We start from the raw sequence: 24,503 nt of genomic DNA, 5'->3' as shown, positions 1-24,503 counted from the left end.
TATTAGATTAATGTACTAATTACTCTTTCTAAAAAGTAATGGATTATTTGTAATTACATTATTAGTAATTATTTCTCAAATCCCATCTCAGCCTTGACCAGTTAAACATTTCAAGGACAGACATGAAACTGCTCTTTTAATTCTTTCAAATAAATAACATAAAATTGCATAAATTATTCTTGAACTGACCAAAGTATTTAACAGAAGGTTACATTAAAAACTTACAAATTAACACTAGATATTATATTCTGAAGTTAAATCCGCTATGGTTTAATGTAGAATTGATAATAGAATTGAATAGAATACAGCATTTAATGCAATTACATGAGGAGTAACTTTAATTTAATTACAGAAAAATTAAGAGTAATCCCTTACTTTATCAAGAGAGAAGTGATTCAGTTACAGTAATTATTAACTTAGTAATGCATTACACCCGACACCATTCTCAGACCTCAACTATCATCTAATTCAAAGTGATGAGTCTTAATAAACCAGAAAACAGAGACTTTGGAATGATATTTGCTTTAGCATTTATTCATTTTACAGATGGTTTAATTCAAAGTCACATCAGCATTTGAGCGTCTCATGTAGCTGAACAATTCAGACTGTTTATTTTCACACAAATAATGTCTCTTGTTCATTCATCTGCTGAAAGTGACAATAGTCATTGGCGAGTGTCAAAAGGATAGTGGACATTTCAGCCATGCTTATGTCAGATAATTCCATGTCTCGCCAGCAGGGGTCCCTGTCTCTTCATATTTAAAACACCGCCGCTGTGTCCGAAACCGCCTACTTACCTACTAGGGGAAAAGCAGTAGGCCAGCGAATAAGTATGTCCGAATCCTTAGTATCAAAGAATGTACACCACCAAGAAGCGACACTCAATACAGCGTTCCACTGAAACACAGTGACAACCATTTTATGAGCACGGCTTACTAAATTTTAAATAAATCAATAGAATGTGTGTTTTGAAAATAAATCTGTATAGATTATAATGATCCCCTCCATTTGTTTAAGATCCCCACCATTTTATAATGCATTAAAGTTGGAATCAAACTCATTATTGTGACTTCAGATTGTTTGAGCAAGTGTTTAAAAGGGTAACGCCCCTTCAGCATTTTAAAGCGAAAGCAAAAGCTGTTCATGGAACCGCCATCATTTCCGTGTTTTATGAGTTAGATAACTTCTTTGCTTAGACAGAAACAAAATGGCTTCTCGGGTCCGCATCAGGATTAATAAAAATACGATTAAAGTGTTATCCGTGGCATCATCAAGTGAAGAATTTGAAAGGCTAACCATTAGAGATTTGAAGAGAAAAGCATTAAGTCTGTTTCCTGGAGTAAATGGTAAGTTGATGGGATCCCTCCAGTGGTGTAGTCTAGTTTTTTGTAGTGAGTATACTGTGAGTTTTCCCTCCCAAACTCTTGAACTGCTTCTCTTGAAAGAGCGCCATAACGGTATTTGTTTTTTTATTTCGTAGTCAAATGGCCAGAATTTGAAATATGAGACTATGTTTCATGTCAAAAGCAACAAACCACAAATCTTATTGTGATTTACTGGATGGTTACGTATCCTCGCGCTTTTTTAAGTGGGTATACGGAAATCCTTGACCTTTCCTAGTGGGTATATGGCGTATACCTGCGTATCACGTAGACTACACCACTGGATCCCTCATAATAATCGTTGCATTTAATGACATTAACCTGGAAAAGCAAACATTTTATTCTTCTATCATCTCTGTCATTTTGGTTTTTAATTTCTTGTCAGATCCAAACAGACTGAGGGTGATATTTGGTCAAAATGAACTTGAAGATGATCAAACATTTCAATCTTACAACATTGAACACCTCTCTCTTCTGGTCATCGTGCTCAGGCTGCCTGAGGGACGAGGTATGATACTTTTACAGTTTGCTTTACAAAAATTTTCTTGGTTTAGGCATTATGTAATTTTTATCTTTTCTGAAAATGACAGACACAGGCACTTTTACCTTTGATGAATTGTAGCATGTGGCTCGCTAATACTTAAGGATCATTACCCTCAAGTTGATCAAACCTGTATGAGTTTCTTTCTTCTGCTGAACACAAAATAATATATTTTAAAGAATGTTGGTAATCAGACAGTTTATGGTCCCAATTGACTTCTATAGTGTTTTTCTCATACTATGGCAGTCAGTGGGGACCCAAAAAGTTATACAAAACAACATAAGGGTGAGTAAATGATAAAAGAGTTGTCATTTTGGATGATCTATCCCTTATGGTTGTGTTCTGTGGTGAGATTCTTTCAAACCATTAAAGCCAGGCCACTCAATGGTAAAAAATTAAATAAAATGACATAAAATCACTATCCAGGGTAGTCTTTTACAACCGAAACAAACCCCAGAGAGCTACAAAAATGAGCTCTAAGTAAAACAGATTTTGATTCAATATAATCCTAAATGTTCATTTATCATTGAACAAAGACTTTCAAAATTGATAACCAAATAACAAATTATCATACAGCCTCCTACTTCCTTACATCATATGCGTACATTTTCTGATTAATCTTTATCCACGTTGGTCTTCCACCACTTCTCATAATATGCCCACCTGACACACCTAAAGATTTTTTTAATTGGACATTTGTATATTAAGCTTGAGACATCTTAAATAGAGAAAAAGTTCAAAGGCAGTATATCAGAATCAGTTGGTAAAAATGCTATACAAGCTAGGGGTGTAACGATACCCTCATGTCACGATTCAATACATGTCATGAAACTGATTTCACAATACAGTATTATTGCGATACGCCAAGGCATATGGTAAAAGAATGACAAAAAAAAATGTACTGTTGATTAAAATGCTAAATTATCATGCATTATATTCAACATTATATATAGTAATGTTACAGTTGTAACTCCAGGGAAGGCGAGGAAGGCAGGTTCAAGGAAGATAACGTAGTTTAATCACAAGCAATAGGACTGAAGACAGGGAGGAACTTAGGCCCCGTTTACACGTACATGGTTATTTTGAAAAACTGAGACATTTCCCTTCGTTTGCGCCCTTCGTTTACACGCAAACGGAGAATTCGCCTCTGAAAACGAGTCTTTCTAAAAACTCCGGCCAGAGTGGAGATTTTGAAAATCTTCGTTTGCACGTTTGCATGTAAACTGAGACAAACGGGTGTTTAGGCAGCCAACGTCACAGTATGCGCCAGAGCTCGCACCTATGTCAAAAGTGCGACCAATGTTTACATGTGATCATGGAAGCGTTCAGAGTAGCAGTCACATTTATGTTGGTGCAAACTCTTCTACTGTGTTTGCATTTGCAAATACAGCTGCTCCATTATGTCGAGGAGCAGAGACGAATGAGTGCTTGGAGATCAGCAATTTTGCAACAACTTCGAATCACTTCAAGAGGAATTCAGGATTCTTTTTCGGGATTCTGATTGGCTTACGTGGGCTTGAACTGCTCGTTACACTCTTGACGTCATACATACACGGGTACGTGTAAATGAACACTTTTCTGAAAACTGACATGTGTGCACGATGTTATTTTTGAAACCAGAGAGGTTGAAATGTCCGTTTTTGAAAATAGCCGCCCATGTGTAAACGTAGCCTTAAATACACAAACTAATGACAAACAGCTGAGGGTAATCAGTGTCCATGGTGAGTGATGAGTGGCGGGAACAGAACACAAAGGATCACGTGACAGTGAATGACAAGCTGGACGAGACTGTGAATGTAACAAGTAGTTTAATGCAGTACTAAACTCTGTAAACTTGATTATTTTCTCACACATTTTTATGTTGCGTGAACTATACACAATACATATATTGTCTCTATCCACGATACATGTTGTTGCATTTTTGTATTGCAATCATATTGTGCCTCGATATATTGTTTAACCCCTATAAGGACATACAGCCCAGCACACAGCATTGATTTTGTTCTGTCACAAAATATACATCATAAAAGCCATCTCTCTCTCTCTCTCTCTCTCTCTCTCTCTCTCATATCTTTAAGCTTGGTGTTAAAAATGCCAGTGTGAACATTACAGACCAAAAGAACCAAGTGAACCAAACTACAAGTGTGAACACTAAATCTCCCTGTTCAAGAAACATGTTCTGGTTCTGTTTCATGTGAAATATAACTTTTGTGTTTATGTATTGCTTTCTCTCTATATCAGAAAAATATTCAATATTTAAGAAAAGAAAGAACACAGGACTTCGTTGTATGTTGCTAAGAACAGCATATTGTTTTGTTTTTTTAAATAAAACCTCAATATTTCAGTATTTTACAGTATTTTCAAATTCCACTGCATTTTTGTCAATGTTGATTAATAATTTTCTCTATAATGCAAGGAAAAATGTGGGATATAGTGAAGTACTTTTTGAGTTTTGAGTTTTAGATGTTCATAAAATTATCATATTGCACATTTTAATAAAAATGTTCATCTTTCAAAATTTTATGTTAACATGTATTAAACCTTTTCCAGTTTTAGTTAAAATTACTTTCATGTATTGATGCTATGGTTTTAAAGACATTTTATTAGAATACCCAAATTCACCTCATGCTTAATCAGATGTTAATCCAGGAAAGACCAGATATGTTTTTAAATAAATGTTTAGAGAAAGGTTCCTTTGGTAAGGTACTTTTAATCAGTATTTTAAATAATCATTTTCATTGTCAATATTTCACAAGAACAGTCCTTTATGTCTAATTGTTGCTGCCTGTCTTCACAAACTTGAAGGCTTGTTCCAATGTCTCCCTGCTCTGTTTACACCTCATTTATCCTCTTATTTTTCCTGGCATGCAGGTACACCTGACCCTGGAGGAACTAAAGCCCCGAGGAGAGTCAATGAAGCTGTAGGTCTTACAGGTGTGTGAGTAAATGATGAATATGAATGTCTAATCTACACATACAGTATAACAATAGTTAGTTAAAGGGTTAGTTAAAGGGTTAGTTCACCCAAAAATGTAATTTCTGTCATTAATTACTCTCCCTCATGTCGTTCCGCTCCGTAAGACCTTAGTTCATCTTCAGGACACAAATTAAGATATTTTTGATGAAATCCAAGAGGTTTATGACTCATCTACACACAGCAATATAATCAACACTTTAAGGTCCAGAAAGGTACTAAAGACATTGTTAAAACAGTCATGTGACTGCAGTGGATCAACTGCTTTAATCAACCGAGAGTGAGGAATTAATGACAGAAACTTCATTTTTGGGTGAACTAACCCTTCAAGTGATAGTTAATGTAATTTTGATTATGATCTTATAAATGTTTTTACAGCAGTTATTAATCTTGGTTAAGTGAAGTTCATAAATATAATCTCAGCAGGAGTGAACTCATTAAATCTTTCAATTAACAGCTGGAGCATCAGCTGCTCAGCTTGCTCTGGAATCAGTTGTTTTGCATTCCCTCCAGTGTTTGCTTTTGGAAGATGCTTTTAGCCAAATTTACAAATTTACACAAATCAAGACTAATAATCATTCAATGTGTATGTTATCCATATATATAGCAATTATTATTTAATTGACAATTTGCAGTTACTTAGTGTTTTTTAAAGTTACTCATTTCCTGATATTTTTGTTAGTTCTACAACTAAAGTTTTGACAATAGAGCTCTGCCAAGAGTAACTCACAGACTCAAAACTATTTTCATTTCAGTAACTGAATAGTTAGACAGTATTTAGTTTGAAAGTAGACTTGAGATGGTGAAATAAATTAGTTTTCTCTGTTTTATTTTCAGGTAACTTTTTTAAATATTTTGGGGCTTCGAATGCAGTTGAGAATTCAGGTACACACATTCCTTGCAAATAGCTTTTTTTAATTATTAAATGTGCTATTTGATAAATTGATGTTATTATTCACTTATTTAAACTAAAGCTATATATATATATATATATATATATATATATATATATATATATATATATATATATATATATATATATATATATATATATATATATAAACACCTAGATTGATATCCATAAAGAGCTCATATTTAATTTTAATCATAAAGTTTTTTTTAGTTTTTTTTTTTCAGAAAAAAAAAATGCAATATTTCATATGCACACTAATGGTGTAGTTAAATAATTGTGTGGTAACTGGGTAAAAAAGTACTGTATAACCCCCTAAAACACAGCATAAATGTATAGTTGAGAAGTACATAAAAAATGATATCATTTGTATTAAAAAAAATGTATAGCTTTTTTCAGTCGCTCTGTAAATGCGTAGACTATAAGTGTAGGGGGGAAATGAGGAGAATGAGGGTTAATAAAAAAACAACAACAGTGTTTTGATGATATTTTTGTTTTTTTTAAAAAGGTTATATTCACAAAATATTTAAATAAACCAAAAGTAAAAAAAAACAAAACATTAACTTTAGAATAAGAAATCATTACAAAAATATGTAAATACAACCAACAGCAATAAGCAGAAATTAAGTTGTCTATTTCTGTGTGTATGTGTGCGTGTGTTTGTGCAGGTGTGCATGCAAAAGTGTTTGTGTATGTGTGTTATGTCTCACTCCTTCATATTTGCATTTCTTCCTGCATTTGTGCCAAATTCTATAGAAATGTTCTGTTACAGGCCCACCTGTGTGTTTGTGCGTGTATGTGTGTGTGTGTGTGTGTGTGTGTGTGTTATAGATAATGTAACAAATGTTACAAAATGTCATGTCACTGAGATGAAGGGAACTATGTTTTTTAATTAGGAAAACATCTAATAGGGTCTGAGAGGGACCTCAAGGATAATATGAAGGTTAAAGTCACTTATTGTTAACAAAGCTGTATTTTTGAATGTTGTGATGTTCTCATCAGATTGGTTGAAGGTTGGCAGGTCATTCCATGAGAGAAGATCAGAGATTCAAGATTACAACTCTCTTTCTGCAGCAGCTGAATCCCTTTCAATCGCTGACCGTAAGTGGCAGGAGGGAACACACATATAGGAGTGTATTGAGGTGTTTATTTTTATAATGCCACAGTTGTATTGTTAGAACATCTAGTGATCTGTTTATTATGATGTATTTACCGAATATAGATACAAGATATGATCTACTGTAACTGAAGCTTTTTGTCTGATTTCCTATTACAGTTTTTAACAATTGCTTACCCAATTTCTAAAACTATGGCTCCCTTTCCCTACAAAAAAAAAAACAAGCAAAAATTGAATTCAAAACTATTTTAAAACACTTTTCTAAAGTTTTTGCATCATAACATCAAATGATTCATTTCATACACAGTAACAACATTGTGACATGGAAAACATGACAATCTCAGGTCTTGTGCATGTTCACACACATTGTCCACTAATATGTATATACAGTATGATGCATACTCAGAATATATGTTCTGTACACTATAAACAAAAAAGCAAGGGGGAAATTTCTCTCTTTATGAAAACACAGATTTTTGATTTCTAACAAATTAGCTCTAAGTTTTTTTCACCCATTAGCACTGGTTGTAAGTAATCTGTAAATGAATGTGGCATTTTGAGTTCCATTGTTTTCCAAACCAAACACAAGAGTTAGTTTTGAATGATATAAAAAAGTGATTATTGTTTCGCAAAAAGTTTGTTTTCCAGTTGTGTAACAGAGATAATTATTTGCTTACGTTTCGACTTGGTTTGAAGATTTGGAACATGAGCAAATGGTCCTTAAGGACCACCATGTCCCTTTAGCGACTCCATAGTTTCACCAATCATTCATTAAATTTTTATTGTTAATTTTTATTGTCTGCTGATTTTATGTGCATCACATCTCCTTTGTTTTCTATGGAAAACAGAAAGTCTGATTAAAGTGTTATGGTACCGTTTCAATACCTGCATGATGTTTATTTTAAACTGAACATAGTGATCTTTTATTTCACCATAGATGATTGGAGGGGAAGGCCGAGCACTCCTAGTAATGTTAATATGAGGGACAGAAGAGAAGAATCAGCGTATCAGATTCCAGAAGGAGCTTCAGCTGTTCCATCAGATCCAGACCTACACTTTGTGCTAAATTTGCTTCCATCCCTAAAGAGAATGGATCTTAGACACAGAGAGCACACTAAACTTCGAATTCAACAGCTTATGTTTGAAGCAGAGTTTGAGGGTAAGTTTATTATCATTCTTCTTATTTGTGGTGTTTTTACTGTTGAATGAAACCTCCAACATGCATTATCACACAAACACATAGAAGTAATACTGTACAAAAAGATTCTATTCATATGGGGCCGTTTACATGACTCAGCTGAAAACAGAAAACTTCTTATGCATTTTGGCTTTTCATTTACACGGCAACAGCTTTTTGGGAGTTTGGGTGCAAACTTTTGAAAAGTTTTTGAAATGGCACCATCATTGTCAATCATTGTGCAATCAGACAACAATCAAAAGCCTGTTGCATAAATAGGGGGCAAAATCTGCTTGGTTACAAACATTCCTCCAAATATCTTTCTTTGTACATTGATATAAATTTAATAATATCAAATATATATTAAATATACTGTACAAGTAAAAGACTGTTTATGACTGATGTCTTGATATTTTCTCATTTTCTCAAAGACTCAAGCTTGCCAAAAGAGGGAATTCGCCGGACTAATTCCAGTGAAAACTTTCGTCCTGACTTTTAGCTTCATTAGACTGAGTTGGTATTCAGTTAAAAGAGCTGACTACTTTGTCATATGATGGGAAGCACCAGGACTTTTCCCAGTATGCTTGATGACTTGTGTGTCAGCTGTCAAAAAGAAAAGACGTCCCATCATGAGGCCCATTTAAGCCTCAGATCCTGCTGTGTATTACTGACTTCACTACCAGCCATCTGTCCAGGACTGCCATTTGCAAAAACATTGTTAGCCTACTATGGTTGCATGGCAGCTCCCTGCCTGTGGGTTAGAAGTTTCTTGTTAGTATGACATGTGGATGTAGATCATGCATTTGAGCAAAATTAGGCAAGCTGATCTATAGAACAATCTATAGCCTTCATGGTAAAAGCATCCACTAATTTACTATCTATTGATTTTATTTATATTTAAGTTTGAGGAAGACTGGGAAAAACTAGGGTCAGGAGTGTTTAGGACAAACTAGTGTATTCTGGACAATTCCAGATTTTCTGCTTTTGTTATATTGAAACATGTATTTCATTAAAGAAATTATTTTTCATGTCACTTTTTGTCATAAGCAGAGTCTGTTAAAATAGTGGCAAACTTCCAATGGACCATATCATTCTGTATATATAATGTATATATGCTCTGTTGTTTTACCTGAGATGTTATTCTGCTTTGTGTTTCTTGCTGATCATCTATAATGTTTTATAAAGCCAATTTCTTGGTGTACTTTACAGACAAACTTTAAATCTTAGTAATTCATTCCAAATGTTTATATGGCGCGTACTCGAGTTCATGATCAAAAATGGAGATGGAATAGTCCACTGGTCATAAATCCAAAGGTTTTTAGTTTTATTTTGGTCTATCTTTATTCCGGGCTTGCAAACAAACTGCTCTGTAATAATTTCCCAAAATTTCAGGAAATATTTATTAAGTCTGTCAACAGGAAGTTAACACAGGCACACGCTGAATACGGACACAAAGAGGAGAACAGACGCGCTAGCAGAGGAAACACTGCACCATGCACAAGCTCACTGCTCGCCAAATATAGGAAGAATAATATAAATATTAAATTGGGGTTGATATGAATGTATCCCTGAAGGGAACTGACTTCAGACAAGTTTTGATGGTTTTTCCCCTTATCTCCAGCGCAACTGCTTTGTGTATGTAGTGGTAACCATGGAAACGCTATATCACTGCTCTTCCATAAGCGCCACCTACTGTCAGAGAGTGAATTTACATTTCATTCAGTCCGTCTGCTGATTGTGTTTTGTGCAGGTGTCTTATGTAGCATAATTTCACAAAGCTAAAGTCAGACCATGCTGTTTTTTCTATTAATCTTAAAATTATACAATAATTTAAATTAAAAACAACTGAACATGCTCATGTTCATAACATCTTTGTTGGGATTGTGATAAATATGCAGTGTTTGCCTCTAATATCAAAGAGCTACACATATTTTTTGAACAAACAAATAAATTTGCTTTAAAAAAATCTGCAAACAATATCAGAATCGGCCAATTTGCTTCTGTTGGCCATGAAAAATCAAAATAGGTGCATCACTAATAATAATTAAAAAAATTAAATAAAGGATTATTTAAAAAAAAAAATCGAATAGTTATTATTTATATATAATTTTTTTTCGCTGTTTGTTATGGTTAATATTAATGCAGCTATCAGTGCACTAAGGTTAAATATTAGTATAAACATATTTATACTAGGGATAGTTCACACAAAATGATCATATTTTTTTCCAAACCTGTAAAATGTGGTGATGTGTAAAAAGTGTGATGCAAAAAACTGTTGAGAAACCGAGTCAGCTTTGAATATATGCCTTCTCTCGAGATTATTGGGTAGATCATTTCATTTCATTTTCTTTATAAACATTCTAAATGTTACAAAAAAAAACTTTGTTAATAAAACAATTTAAACCACTGTGTCAATTCGACTCTATACACCTATAAAGCAACCTATATTATTAACAATAGGCCTATTTTATTGTTATTTAATATTTTGTTATCCCTCTGATGCACATCTTTACAAATATAAAAATATAATTTAGGAAAGATATATCACTAGTAATTATATATGGATGTGATGTTAAAACAAACAAATATTTTCTTAATTTGTTTAATCAAGATATTGAAATTCTTTACCAACACATAGGTTATGTCTACTACTAAACTGCAGATATATATTTTGTAACTGATGTTAAAAATACAATTTAGTGGAAAACCAAATCCTGGTGTGTAGAGGTTATTTTTATTTACAGGTTGTAAACTTAAAACAGAACATCAAGTTAATATGGTTCTTTGTATCAAGTATTTCAAAGTATTCCAAGGTATTTAGATTAAGTTACTAAAGTTGAGTAATGTAACGAAATACGTTACTGATTACTTTTTAAAGCATGTATTTTGTAATCTGTAGTGAAATACATTCTAAAAGTAACCTTCCCAACCCTGTGCAGTGCCTTGGAGAAATATGCAACAATCACAAAAAACAGACATTTCATACTTTGCATACAAACTTCATTTGCATATTCTATATATTCCCTATTGCCACTACAATTTCTGCTTTTCACACATTGCCAGTACTGCATAATCAAGGAATTAACATTAACCTTCTTTGGATTCCTGTACGTGTAGGAATAGGAGGAAATGAGATGTGGATAAACTAACTAAAAAAAAAAAATAAAAAAAAATGAAACCAATTATTGCAAAAGCTACAAATAACATATAGCAAGAAATGTGGGATAGAGGAAAAAGGGGAAGACATTTATACAGTATTCAAGAAAATGTGGCAGGAAGAGGATTCGCAACAATATTAAAAAGAGAAGAAGACCTGTATGAAATAAAAAAGCATCATGGTGGGTTGTGCAGTCTTGATATATTGTACATTGTATGATAATGAAGGACGAGTGTTGCTCCTAAAATTCCAGGAAAGGAATCCAAAAAATGTCATTAAAAATAGGCCTATGGTGTCAAGAAAACAAGTTAAGAAAAATGAGGTTTTGCAATATATAAAAGCAACAAGATTATATAATATATAATCAAGTAATATAATTAAGTAATATTATAACTATTATTTTAAAAATTATTTGTTTAGTTAGCTGTTACTTAAAGTTAGTAGTCCTTCCGTTCCACACTCCAGTTCAGTTGATGGCGGTATGGACCTAAAAGTTGGTTTGCCAACTGCCAACAAACAAGAAGAAGAAGATGATGAAAAAAACAACAACAAAAAACTAGAGAGTTGAACGCTGACAACACGGATGTTTAAGAATCTTCCTTGTTTAAAATGTCTTACGACATGAAGAAATTCACTTTATTTGATAAAGGTATCAAATTGGTTTTAAAACCAAGCGATCTCGGTAAGTGTGCGGCACTATTTCATTATTATTTAATTTACTTTTAATTGAACTCCCCTTCTCCTCCTCAATATACCCTACTAAATTTACTGCCATATTCAAAACATCCATGAAGGTCCGTGTAACGCTTTTCAGTTCTTTGTTCAAATCGCACCATCAAAATGAACCAAATGAATAGTTGGCTTCAAACTTTCATTTTTTAGAATAATTCACAAACGGATAATTGTCATTTCCGATTCTACAAGTTTGGGTTGTTGCGCCCGAATCTAATTTTTGAACAAACATAAAAAAATGTCTCCTTATTTCGGTTTTATTTTTTAGTCTCTTTTTGAACTTTGTAGCTACATTGAAAGAGGCTAAAGGGATCCTAAGTGATCCGTCCCATGTACTTTACTCCAGTTACGAACTATTACCTTCTGGGAGAAGGTACAGGGTCCCACGATGCAAACTGAACCATTTTAAAAACTAGTTTTTGCCAGTATCTATCAAGTTGTTAAATCTAGAGCAGTGACACTTATTTTTTATGTGCGTGTGTTTTTGGATGTATAGCTATTGTACTTTGGAATGCGGAAGTAACGCGTGTCTTCTTTTTTTTTAATTAAATTTCAAAAATTACAAAATTCAATAGCAACACAATTCCACACATTTCCACATTTTTCAAGTATACAATGAAAGAACAATAGTTAAAATGAGAGAAAAAAACAAAAAAACAAATTTAAATTAAAAGGGCATCACACACAAATGTAAAATTAATTTAGCAAATATACAGTTCTTTGGGCTTTTCGTTTTTTTGAAAACTTTATAGATTCTAAATAACCTTTAAAGACTGTTTGAAAATGAGCAAAATTGGGTTTCGAGTTATTCCATTTAGATTGATGAATGAAAAATCTTCCCAATAAGTAACAAAAACAAATCGACAATATATATTATTCTTTTGGAAAAGTCATATTCATGTGAATGAAGTAAAACAGGACAAATTTAAGACTAGGTTGCAATTCATTGTAGCACTTAGAAATTGTGACATCTCATACCAAAAGAAAGATGAACAGGCACATTCAAAAAATGAATGCACAATAGACTCTCTAACATAGCTAAAATAAATGGGCAAAGGGCATCTCTTAAAGTTTTAAAGAATTCATTCGTAAGCCCATCATTACCAGGAGATTGATCTTCTTAATATTGTCAATAATTTCAGTAATATAAAGTTCTTTCTCACAAATGCTGCTAAATTTATCGTTAACAAAACTACTATTATCCAAATTTTCTAAAAAGGACTCCATTGAGGGATACTGAATTTCAGAGCTAGAATACAAAGTTTAATAAAATTCTGCTATATATTTTGAAATTGTAGGTAAATCATCTGTGACAGTGTTATTTATGCGTAATTTATTAATTGATAATGTTTCACCATTTCTTTTTTCCAACAAATAAAAATATCTTGTGTTTTTTCACCATGTTCAAGCCACTTCCTTCTGGAGCGTATGAAAGCACCTTTTGCTTTCTCCTCATAAAATTTATTTAAATCCCCTTGTAACTTTATGAGATTTTGAGTATCTTCTTCTGTTAAATCTGTTCTATCACACAGGGCACCAAACTCTTGAATGATGGCTTGCATTTTGGCCTGTTTTTTTTTGGCAATCAATTTACTCATTTTAATTGCTAAACATCTTACTTTATATTTCATAATGTCCCAATGCAGCCCATATTGGTTAGTAATTAAACTCTGTTTATAGTATTTATTAATTATCCTTATGACTTCCTGTTTAAAATGATCATTTAATAATAAAGAATTGTTTAAAATCCAGTACCCACTTCTGCTCATATTCTTTCTACTGTCATTAGAGGTAATGAAAATTTGAATAGATTTGTGGTCCATAAAAACTGCAGGATCAATAGAAACGTTGTCAATTAATGATGTCAACTCCTCTGATGTCATCTATACGAGACTGCAAAGACAAATCACTGTTTTGCCATGTATACATGAGTTTTTGGGGGTTCATTTTTCGCCAGATATCAACAAGTCCTAAATTACTGCATAACCCAGGAATAATTTTGTTATTAACATCATCTTTTACTCCTTTTGGAGGCCATCTGTCTAAGTTATTATCTGGGACTACATTAAAATCACCCCCAAGTATAAATTTTGCATTCACGTATTTAGTAGATAGGTCTGAAATTCGTTCTTCTAATTCATGAAGTAAAAGCAAATTTGTAGATTTGCAATTAGTACCATAAATATTAGCAATAATATATTGTTTATGAGAGTCCTCTAATATGAGTATTAACCACCTTCCATTATTATTACTTTCATTATGAAGAATTTTGCCCCTGAAATTTCCTTTGAGAATAGCGACTCCTGCTGATCTATTTGTACCATGACATAACCAAATGTCCTGACCCCATTGACTTCTCCAAAAATAATAATCATCCTTTGAACTATGCGTTTCTTGTAATAAATAAAAATCAGCCCTTTTATCTTTCAAAAACAAAAATACAGCCTTTCTTTTATTTATATTGCGGATGCCCCTAACATTAAGAGAAACTAATGAAAAAGTAAGGATTAGAGATAACTTGAACAGCTGCTATAAACTCGTTCACCAAGTAGAACAAACAATTCCCGGTCAACCCTTCTGTGTTTATGAACATGAACTTATCAAAAAATAAAACAATATATTTGTATATAAGTAGGTGGAGAGAGAGAGAGATGAAGCGTTGGAGAAAAAAAAAACTGTCTATAGCAGGGGTACTCAAGTTCAGAGGCCAAGAGGGCCGCATTTTAACCAAATGAAAAGCGAAGGGCCACAAATTATAACTTGGATCGTAAGACATTTATTTAGGCCTACTTAAGACAATATTTGTAGTTTTACTGTTTATTTACTAAAAGTGCAGTTTATTATCTAGCTAAGCCTTAATAGTATGGTGTCCTTTTTAAAGTGTCACTTAATATGATAAATGGCATTTAAAAAAAATGATGAATAGCCTGTTTTGCTGTATTCTTAATGTACAAATGCATAAAGAAAAACAAGAACTGATGAAAAGAAATCCTTATTCATTTGAAATGTCTGCATTGTTTTCACAAGAAATTAAAGGTCTGGCTGTTGTTCACTGGCTGATGAGAGTTTGTCCGTAAGACGAAAAAATTGCACTTTTTTTATAGTCTTTTTATACTCCATTGCACCTTTTTAACACTTTTTTATAGCACCTATTTATACTCAGAGAATAAACGTTTTATTATTTGTATTATTATTACCTACCTTTTAATTTGGTCAGAATCCAAAAATCTTTTTTTTTTTTTATGTTCAATCACAATCTCATGAATTATCTAACTATAACCAACGTTGTAAACATGATAAATAAGATATTCTCCGTGAGCTCGATGTGATAACAGATCTTTAATGGGAGCGCTGCTTGCTTTCTGTTTATAACACATTGACATTAAGAATAAAAGGTTTGTTTTTCATGATGCTCGGCAACATACGCACTGCAAAGTTTGAGGAATGTCAACTGCATTTCATCATGGAAAAATAAGGTTACTTCGTTTTTTACTTGCGCGCACAGTCTCGAGCCTTTGATGGCGTTCACGAACACAAGTGCTCGACACATGCGCACTAGAGAGATTCATGCTTGTCTAGTCTTTTTTGCTCAAATAGTTACAATACAATGTCTTTGTACTTGTTTAAAATTAGAGTTGCTGGTATCTTTTAATCCCCTCAAACGAGCGCTCTTCAACACGTTCGGCTATTGTGTTTTTTATTACTCTTGTTCTGTCTTATCCGTTTCTTTTCAGACTGAAACAACAGCCCGTTTCAGTGCTGACAACTTGTGGACAAACTAAATTAGTGCAAAAACTATTCAATGCGCGCGTGCAAAGTGCATTCAGTTTATATTGTTCTTTGCGGTTAGAAAAACTGTGCTGCGCGCGTACACTATACGTGTTCTCTGCTGATGATTACAGCGTCACGCGCACTGTACGCCTACCCTGTAAAAAAACGAAGTAATATTCACGCTATTTTTGGACGCAAATTATAATAAAAATACATTTATATGTAGCATGATGCGGGCCACAAATTTAATGCTGACGGGCCGGATGCGGCCCGCGGGCCGCCTGTTGAGTACCCCTGGTCTATAGTAGTTTTAAGAGTTCAACTTTTTTCTTTTTTTTTTTTTTTTTAAACAATTTCATTAAAACGTCAAGTCAACTGTTTAAAGGTTTCTGTTTCTTTAATTTTCCTCTCTTCTGGTTCTTTCTTCTGGACACTAAAACAGTAAATTCATCAGATCTCCATTTTATCACCTTTTGGTCGAATCTGGATCCCATCCACATACGCCTTCGCTCCAACAAAATACGCCATTTTCCCAGCTTTTCTTGCACGCTCCACTTCTGGCCACAGACTTTGTCTCGCTGCTCTGTCATCGGGCGTCAAATCCTCCTTGAATTGCAACTTGCTAGTCTTCAAGTATTCGCTATTTTTTGCTGCTCTCCAGAGAATATCTTTCTCAGATCGTGAAATGAATCGAATGATCACAGGCCTGGCTCGCTGGTTCTCACTATTAAGCCTACCCAGCCGATGAGCCACATCAACTGTGCTCGTGTTGAAAGCTGGAACAACAGCTCGACACACCTCCTTCACTCAGGCCTTGACGTCCTCTTTGCTATTCTCCGATAGCCCGTAGAGCCGTAAATTCCATCTCCTTCCATAACGTTCAGCGTCGGACAGTCTCTCTTCTAATTTTGCAATTTTCTGTTCATAAGCTTCATGTTTCTGTTTCAGAGCATCCATTTCAATGCGAAAGCCACCCACTTCGTTGTATATGCAGTCCACTTTCTCCCGCAAATCTTCGAGCACAGCATTTTCGGAGACTTTTGATTCAATTCTGTCCGATCTCTTGTTAATTAAGTTATACAAATCAATCAATGAAAACTCCTTTTTTTCTTACTCGCTGGGCTACTCGTTCCATCTATCTTGCTCTTCTCCGCATTAGTAACATGTGCGTAGGAATGTACATCACTTTGTGCGCACTTTTCTCCTTTGCCCGCCATGGCTAAGGTAAAGGCCAACTCAGTTCAGTTCAGTTAAAACTTCTTGATATACATGGCGTAAAAGTAGATAGAGTTCAACAATTAGACACAAAGTTCATAAAATATATTGTTTGTCGTCAGTTCATAATAAAAAAATTATGTTAGAAGGGTAAAAACCGGAAAATGCAACTCCACTTAAAACAGATCGTCCTCACCTACCGCCATCTTGGCTCAATCCGGAAGTAGCGTGTGTCGTGGAGCAGCCGATAGTTCCAAACACTGATAGTTCCAGAGCTGAACTCATTCATTTTCAGTGATTCTGAAGTTCGCTCGCTGGTAAGTTGATGAAATTACTGCATTTTTGACATTTGAACGCATTAACTGACCTCTCATGAATCTAGTCAATAGTTGTATTTTATGTAACCAGCTTTAGTTAATGTTTATTGGAAGATAATAACGTTAGTTAGACTCTAATTGCAGCTAGGTTAAGTGACCAACACTTCAATAACTTTAGCTACCATAACCTGACATCAGTTGGGCTACATTTACCTTTACATTTACCAGTTTGTTTATCTTCAGTTAAAGTTGTTAAAGTTAACAACACTTAGTTGCCAGTTCATTAAAGTATCAGAATAACACAGTAAGGAGGTTAAATACACTATATTAAGAACACCTTTACTTTCTAATGTAATTCAATACATTTCTGCCATGAATTCTACTTTAATGAAGTTTATAATCAGCCAGAAATGTGTAAATTCAATACTGAGGTCATATAATCACCCAGCTTCCTCCATAATGTTATTGTGTGGAAGAATACACATTTGAATAACAATAGTGGTTTGTGTATACAGTGTATATATATATTCTTTTCATTTGGTTCATTTCACGGACCTTCATGGATATGCAGCCAACAAATCTGCAGCAAATGTGTGACGATATCATGATGTCAATATGGAGCAAAGCCTCTTTCCAGCACCTTAACAGGTGTTGCCATCCCTCATGCCACCCTATTAATAATTTAAGATCTGCCCCTGGAGAATGACATTCTTCTTCATTTATGTATTTATAACTTTGAGAATTTAGTTTCTTTGGTTTTAGGCTGTTGTTTTTACATAAACACTGTAGTTTGTTTTAATGTTGCCTTATAGACTTCTGTGGATGGAAAAAAAAATAAAGTAAATCTCAAATGGAAAACAAATAATGATTACATTATATAGCCTAGAATGTGCAAATGTATTATTGTGGTCTGCATGATAATTCTAGCATATTTTAGTGTAATTCACAAATCTTTGTAAATCTTTCAGATGAATTTGATGATGATCCAGATGTTTTAAGGGCTGAATTATCCTGTGGTCACGTCACTGATCCACAGACACTGACTGACTGTTGCAGAGTTCAACTGGACGATGTGAGTCAATCTGTGCACATCTCACTTGTATTTATGTAACTGAAGATAATTTTAATACCATAATAATGCTATGAAGACTAGTTTTGAGCTCTGATATCTATTTTCAGGGAAGAACTGAGTTCAGATGTCCGCTGTGTGAGGAAGAATGGCCATATGATGAAGTGCGAAAACTGGCAAAACTCACAATCCAAGAGCAATTGAGTTTCGAGGAAAAGCTTGGGATGAACACTGTGAAAAAGATAGTCGACTTCAGGGAAGTAAGTACATTACTGCCTCCTTTTATGAGTACAGTATATTGAGAAAAATGTTTTAATTTAGTTGTAAAGGCAGAGATGGAAGAGAAGCTGCAGAGACACAGTGAAAATAAACATCATGATGCCAAATAACAGTGTCACCCTCAGAGAGGAAGTCAGAAGAGCTTTAATATCTGAGCAAATGTGTCAGTGTGTAAGAGAGATGTCCATTTAGCATGAGGAACAAGGCTGCTGAGACATTTAAAGATGATCAAAAATGTAATTATATAACAACAGACACAAACAGGTAATTTATAGAGAATCTGTATGAGTGACTCTGAACATATTGCAGTTATAAGAACACAGCCCTTATAAGTGAGTTAATGTTAGAGATTCGTCATGTGTGACTCTCAGATTTTCTGAAGACTCTCTACATCTCTGTCTCTTATCTTTTCATATTCAGTGTCCTGGTTGTGGCACCTTGACTGAAAGGATGAGTGTTTCCAGTCTCTGTGTGCAGTGCTCTGTTTGCACAGCAAAGAACAGAAAGACCTTTGAGTTTTGCTGGCAGTGTGTGAGAGAGTGGAAAGGACCTGCACCTCGTGCTGATCGGTGTGGAAATGTGGGATGTATAATCTCTGACCAGGAACTGCTGAGAGACTGTCCATTGGTCACTTTACCATCTGTTGGTAATGTCCAGTGTCCAGCGATTCGTGCCTGTCCAACTTGTGGTGTGCTGATTGAACTCGGAAGTGAGAGATGTAAAATCATGACATGCCCAAATTGTAATAAGGAGTTTTGCTTTGTTTGTTTAAAACCTGTCCATGAGTGCTTAAAAACCGCCACCGATTTCACGCCATGTTCAGTTGGTGTCGCACCAAGACAACTCATTTCAGGGCTTGCAACATTTCCAAATCTCTGGTAGCTCTTCGGGCAGGCACTCTTCAGATTTTCGTAGTCCAAAATGAATTTAACTAGCCCGAATAAAAAAACACTTTTAGGTAGAAAATTGGATAGGAGTCGAAACAAAACCATTTTCAAAATCAAAAATATCAACAATGTTAAATAAGAGAATCAAATTACAATCATCAGTACAAATATGCATTTGGTCCTAACTGAACTGAAATTTCTATGAATTTGACCTGAATCTGACTTTGAATCTTGACCTGTCTTTTTTGGCTGAGTAGTACTTAAACACCAATGTAAATCTATGTGCCTCTTTTACATTTTAACACACACACACACACACACTCATACACACACACACACGTACGTGTCAGCGAATTTGACAGTTTTCTCCACTGCGCACCCAATCGTCACATTACAATTATTCAAATTCTCAGTGTTAAGCATGATGATATGGTAACATGTTAAACTAAAGTAGCCTGCTACACATTTATTTAAAAGCTAAATTGCATTTTTTTAAATAGCCTAAACACAGACTACACTATTTGCGTCGCTGCAACACAAACACAAGAAATTAAATACATTCAGCCCAAGCAAAGACTGGATATAGACTTTATAATTTTATTGTCATACATAAAGGGTTACACATCACATACCCAACACTTGATTTGTCTTGTTAAACTACTTCACTAAAACACTCCCACACATACTTGACTTTCCTTCTTTTGTTTAGTTTTTAATTCTGTAAATTTTGCAAATTATTACCTGAAGGGAAAAAAGCTTTAAACATGTTAATATTTACAGTCATTATGTTGGAAAATTCTTATCAGAACAATTTCTTTTAAGTTTGTGTATATTTTTACGTAGAGCTGATAAGGTATTAAGCAATGTAGTTTTTTCCTTTGCGTTTTATATACTGTCCACTAGGAGGTGCCCAAGGCATAATTTATCCTTGATTTGTTTTCCCCTGAAGAGATGTGCCGTTTTTTAAAAACGAAAGTAAAAGAGTGATGCACGTTCATTGCGTTTTAAAAAGTGAAAAGTTCCGTGTCTTCAATAAAATTAACACATTAATTATTTCTCTCTCGTCCACCCGCAATTAATTTGAATATTATATTGTATTATTATGCGGTCCGCTGGCAGTGATACCCTACATTTTTGGAAGATACAATATCCCTGGGATGTTGGGCTGGCGATTTTGCGAGTCCTGCAATTTTATACTGTAAACTGATGGAAGAGTTGACATGAACAGCAGCGACACCCACTTTAAGAGCTCAGCTTTCACTAAACAGCCTATTAAATAAAATATGAATGTATAGCATGTTTATCTGTATTAAAATAAATCTATATAGATTATACAATTTGTGTGTGTATATTTTAAGATTTTAGCAAATAAAAGTATCACACAGCATTGTCACATTGTTCTTTCAGGTAAATTATTCAGTTGCTTCCTAACTATATATCCATAGTGCTCTGAGCACAGCATATAGGATTTATATATATATATATATATATATATATATATATACATATATATACATATATATATATATATATATATATATATATACATATATATATATATATAAATGTGTGTGTGTGTGTGTGTGTAGGCCTATATATAATTATAACTATGCTAAGTACAGGAAGCGCTGAAGTTGCACACCCCGGTACAGTAGGTGGCGGTGTGCACCTGAACAAGTTGGTGGCGAACCAACTTTTTTTTTTTTTTTAAATTAAATGCTTGAAAGACAAAAAGTAATAACTATTGTCATCGTCATATAACAATAAAATAAAACAATATGCCAGAGTCCAACAGTCTTTCAGTCCAGATTTAGTGCCAAATCCTTAAAGGATTAGTTCACTTTCAAATACATTTTTCCTGATAATTTACTCTCCTCCATGTCATCCAAGATGTTCATGTCTTTCTTTCTTCAGTGGAAAAGAAATGAAGGTTTTTGAGGAAAACATTCCAGGATTTTTCTCCATATAGTGGACTTCACTGGGGTTCAACGGGTTGAAGGTCAAAATGTCAGTTTCAGTGCAGCTTCAAAGAGCTCTACATGATCCCAGACGAGGAATAAGAGTCTTATCTAGAGAAACCATCGGACATTTTCTAACAAAAATACAACTGTATATGCTTTATAAACACAAATGATCACATTGCACGCCCTTCCGCTTTACGTATTCCGTAATTAATTATATAATACATATAATTTGGTAGTAAAATATAAAGTGTTGCCCATTTTATTGATGCAAAGATGAGTGGGCTATGAGTATTTTGTTCAACATTTGCAACTGCTGTTTATTTTTTAAGATTATTGTGGTCAATATTAAATCTATGTCTAAGAAATTCTGACAATGGATAGACATTGAAAATTTTAAAGTGTACTTCCTTGGCTTTGGGAGGTATGGGAAAAGAGAGATACAAGGTTCTTAATTTATGAATGGAGTTCTTGGGGAAAAAATTGAGTTATGTTATTTCGGCTGGCTTGATTTGGAAATTTATCTTGGGTTAATAAAGTTCTGATTAATTTATTTGGCAAGCTACTTGTAAAAAAATCTTGTTCATTTATTTTTAAAGATGGTAATTGCAGAGCTTCAGTTAGATTGGGCACAGTGTGACTAATCATCTGTAGTAACAAAGGCCTTTGGAATGCAGTTCAACACCATATTAAATTGTTTGAAATCACAATAAAAGTTATATTTTTCACAAAAAGTTTTGTGATTTATAAAACAACCTTCCTTATCTAACAGGTGAACAGCAGACCAGATACCTCTCTCCCACCATTCTCTTAAAAATTGTTCCTAAATAAAATATACCGTGAATTGTGGGGGGAAAAGTTATGTTTATAAATCAACTGCCAGTATAAAAGAACCTGTTTATGAAATTCTGACAGTTTAAGAGGGAGTTTTGGTATTGAAAAATCACAACATAATAAAAATTCTATCCCACCAACACTTTTAAAGATATTCCTAGGAGTGCAGAAGCAGAAACTTGTTATTTATTAGAACGTTTTTGAGCCAATTAACCTTGAAAGTACCATTCATGCAATCAAAATCTATGGCCTGTAAACCCGATTCTATTACACGGAACGTGAAAATAGAGACACCAGCCACCATAGTCACATGTTTGCCGGGGGCCAGAGCACCTGACATCAAAGCAAATTTAAAAGTGCTGGCTAATGCTAATCGTAAATACTCTAAAATTATTATTCACGTCGGCACAAATGATGTTCGACTTCGCCAATCGGAGATCACTAAAATTAACATTAAAGAGGTGTGTGAACTCGCAGGTACAATGTCAGGAGAAGTAATTTGCTCTGGTCCCCTTCCTGTTCGTCGGAGTGATGAGATAGTTAGCAGGTTATCATCACTCAATGGCTGGCTGTCTAAGTGGTGTCCGCAGAATAATATAGGTTTCATAGACAATTGGAAAAGCTTTTGGGGCAGACCTGACCTGTTGAAAAGAGATGGTATTCATCCCTCCCGGGATGGTGCTGCTCTTCTCTCTAGTAATATGGCACATAGTCTTAGAGCTGAAACATGACAAACTGGGGCCCAGGACAGGAAGCAGACAGACTGGCTAAACCGGCCGTCTGCTAGCTGCCTCACGTTACAGAAGTCAGATAAATCCCAACACATAGAAACTCTTGCACCTAGATATTATCACATAGAGACTGTGTCTGTATCCCGAATTAATAAAAACAAAAAACTTCCAAACCCATTTAATGGAAAAAATGTAATTGATGTTCAACAAATAAAAAATCGAGATAATAATGATAAACAAATGATAAAGCTTGGGTTGTTAAATATTAGATCACTTTCTTCAAAAGCACTTATTGTAAACGATATTATCACAGACTGTGTTTGACAGAAACCTGGCTAAAACCAGACGATTACATTACTTTAAATGAGTCCAGCCCTCAAGGTTATGATTATCGACACAATCCTCGACAGAAAGGCAAAGGGGGAGGTGTTGCTGTAATTTATAGTAATATTTACAGTATCAGCCAGAAGTCTTTCAAATATAATTACTTCGAAGAGATGGTGCTTTACGTAACATTATGTAAGTTGACATTTGTGCTGGCTACTGTATACAGGCCACCAGGACACCATACAGACTTTATCAAAGAATTTGCCGATTTTCTATCAGAATTAGTACTAGCTGCAGATAAAGTCCTTGTTGTTGGTGATTTTAATATCCATGTAGATAATAAAAAAGACTCATTGGGATTGGCATTTGCAGACATTTTAAACTCTATTGGAGTTAGACAACACGTGTCAGGACCCACTCATTGTCGTAATCATACTTTAGATCTAATATTGTCACATGGAATCGACATTGATGCCGTTGAAATTCTGCAGCAGAGTGACGACATCTCAGATCATTATCTAGTCTTGTGTATACTACATTTAGTCAAAGAGGCTAAACTGCCTCCCTGCCATAAATATGGTAGAACCATCACGTCTACCACTAAAGATCGCTTTATAAATAATCTTCCTGATCAGTTTCATCGCCTTAGCATACCAGACAGCTTAGAAGACCTCGATGTTGCAACAGAAACTATTGCCTCTGTCTTTTCCAGCACATTAGACTCAGTTGCTCCTTTGCGTTTAAAAAAAGATTAAGGAAATTAATCCAACGCCATGGTACAATGAGCACACTCGGGCCCTAAAAACAGCAGCCAGAAAAATGGAGTGCAGCTGGAAGAAAACAAAACTAGAAGTATTTAGCATTTCATGGAGAGAGAAAATGATTGAGTACAGAAAGGCCTTAAAAACTGCCTATTTTTCAAAACTTTTAGAAGAAAATAAACACAACCCTAGGTATTTATTTGATACAGTGGCTAAATTAACAAGAAATAAAGCTTCAACTTCTGATGTTTCCAAAGAGCACAGCAGTAATGACTTTATGAACTTCTTTACTTGCAAGATTGATAATATTAGAGAAAAAATTATAACCATGCAACCGTCTACTACAGTATTGTGTCAGACA

At 34.3% G+C, this 24,503-nt stretch overlaps 2 protein-coding genes across 3 annotated transcripts; both read left to right on the top strand.

Annotated features, from left to right (window-relative positions):
* The first annotated feature begins 1,134 nt into the window (after positions 1-1,134).
* On the top strand, positions 1,135-9,315 carry LOC125261523. 2 transcript variants are annotated; one of them, XM_048180078.1, is made up of 7 exons: positions 1,135-1,346; positions 1,768-1,890; positions 4,795-4,857; positions 5,735-5,782; positions 6,810-6,908; positions 7,862-8,083; positions 8,533-9,315. In XM_048180078.1, exons 1-7 carry the CDS (start codon positions 1,208-1,210, stop codon positions 8,598-8,600), a joined length of 762 nt encoding a protein of 253 aa, XP_048036035.1. In that variant the 5' UTR covers positions 1,135-1,207; the 3' UTR covers positions 8,601-9,315. The 2 variants fall into 2 exon arrangements, with proteins under 2 accessions (XP_048036035.1, XP_048036036.1); XM_048180079.1 differs by lacking the exon at positions 5,735-5,782 and having other exon boundaries at positions 1,137-1,346.
* Positions 9,316-11,800: 2,485 nt separating this feature from the next.
* On the top strand, positions 11,801-20,989 carry LOC125261524 (E3 ubiquitin-protein ligase RNF19B-like). The gene is made up of 4 exons (XM_048180081.1): positions 11,801-11,940; positions 18,262-18,365; positions 18,473-18,622; positions 19,062-20,989. The coding sequence occupies exons 1-4, from the start codon at positions 11,868-11,870 to the stop codon at positions 19,521-19,523; spliced, it is 789 nt and encodes a 262-aa protein (XP_048036038.1). The 5' UTR covers positions 11,801-11,867; the 3' UTR covers positions 19,524-20,989.
* Positions 20,990-24,503: the final 3,514 nt, after the last annotated feature.

The sequence above is a fragment of the Megalobrama amblycephala genome, unplaced genomic scaffold (genome assembly GCF_018812025.1).
Source record: "Megalobrama amblycephala isolate DHTTF-2021 unplaced genomic scaffold, ASM1881202v1 scaffold422, whole genome shotgun sequence".
In the NCBI taxonomy this organism is placed as follows: Eukaryota; Metazoa; Chordata; class Actinopteri; order Cypriniformes; family Xenocyprididae; genus Megalobrama; species Megalobrama amblycephala.
This window is presented reverse-complemented; position numbering and strand designations above follow the sequence as displayed.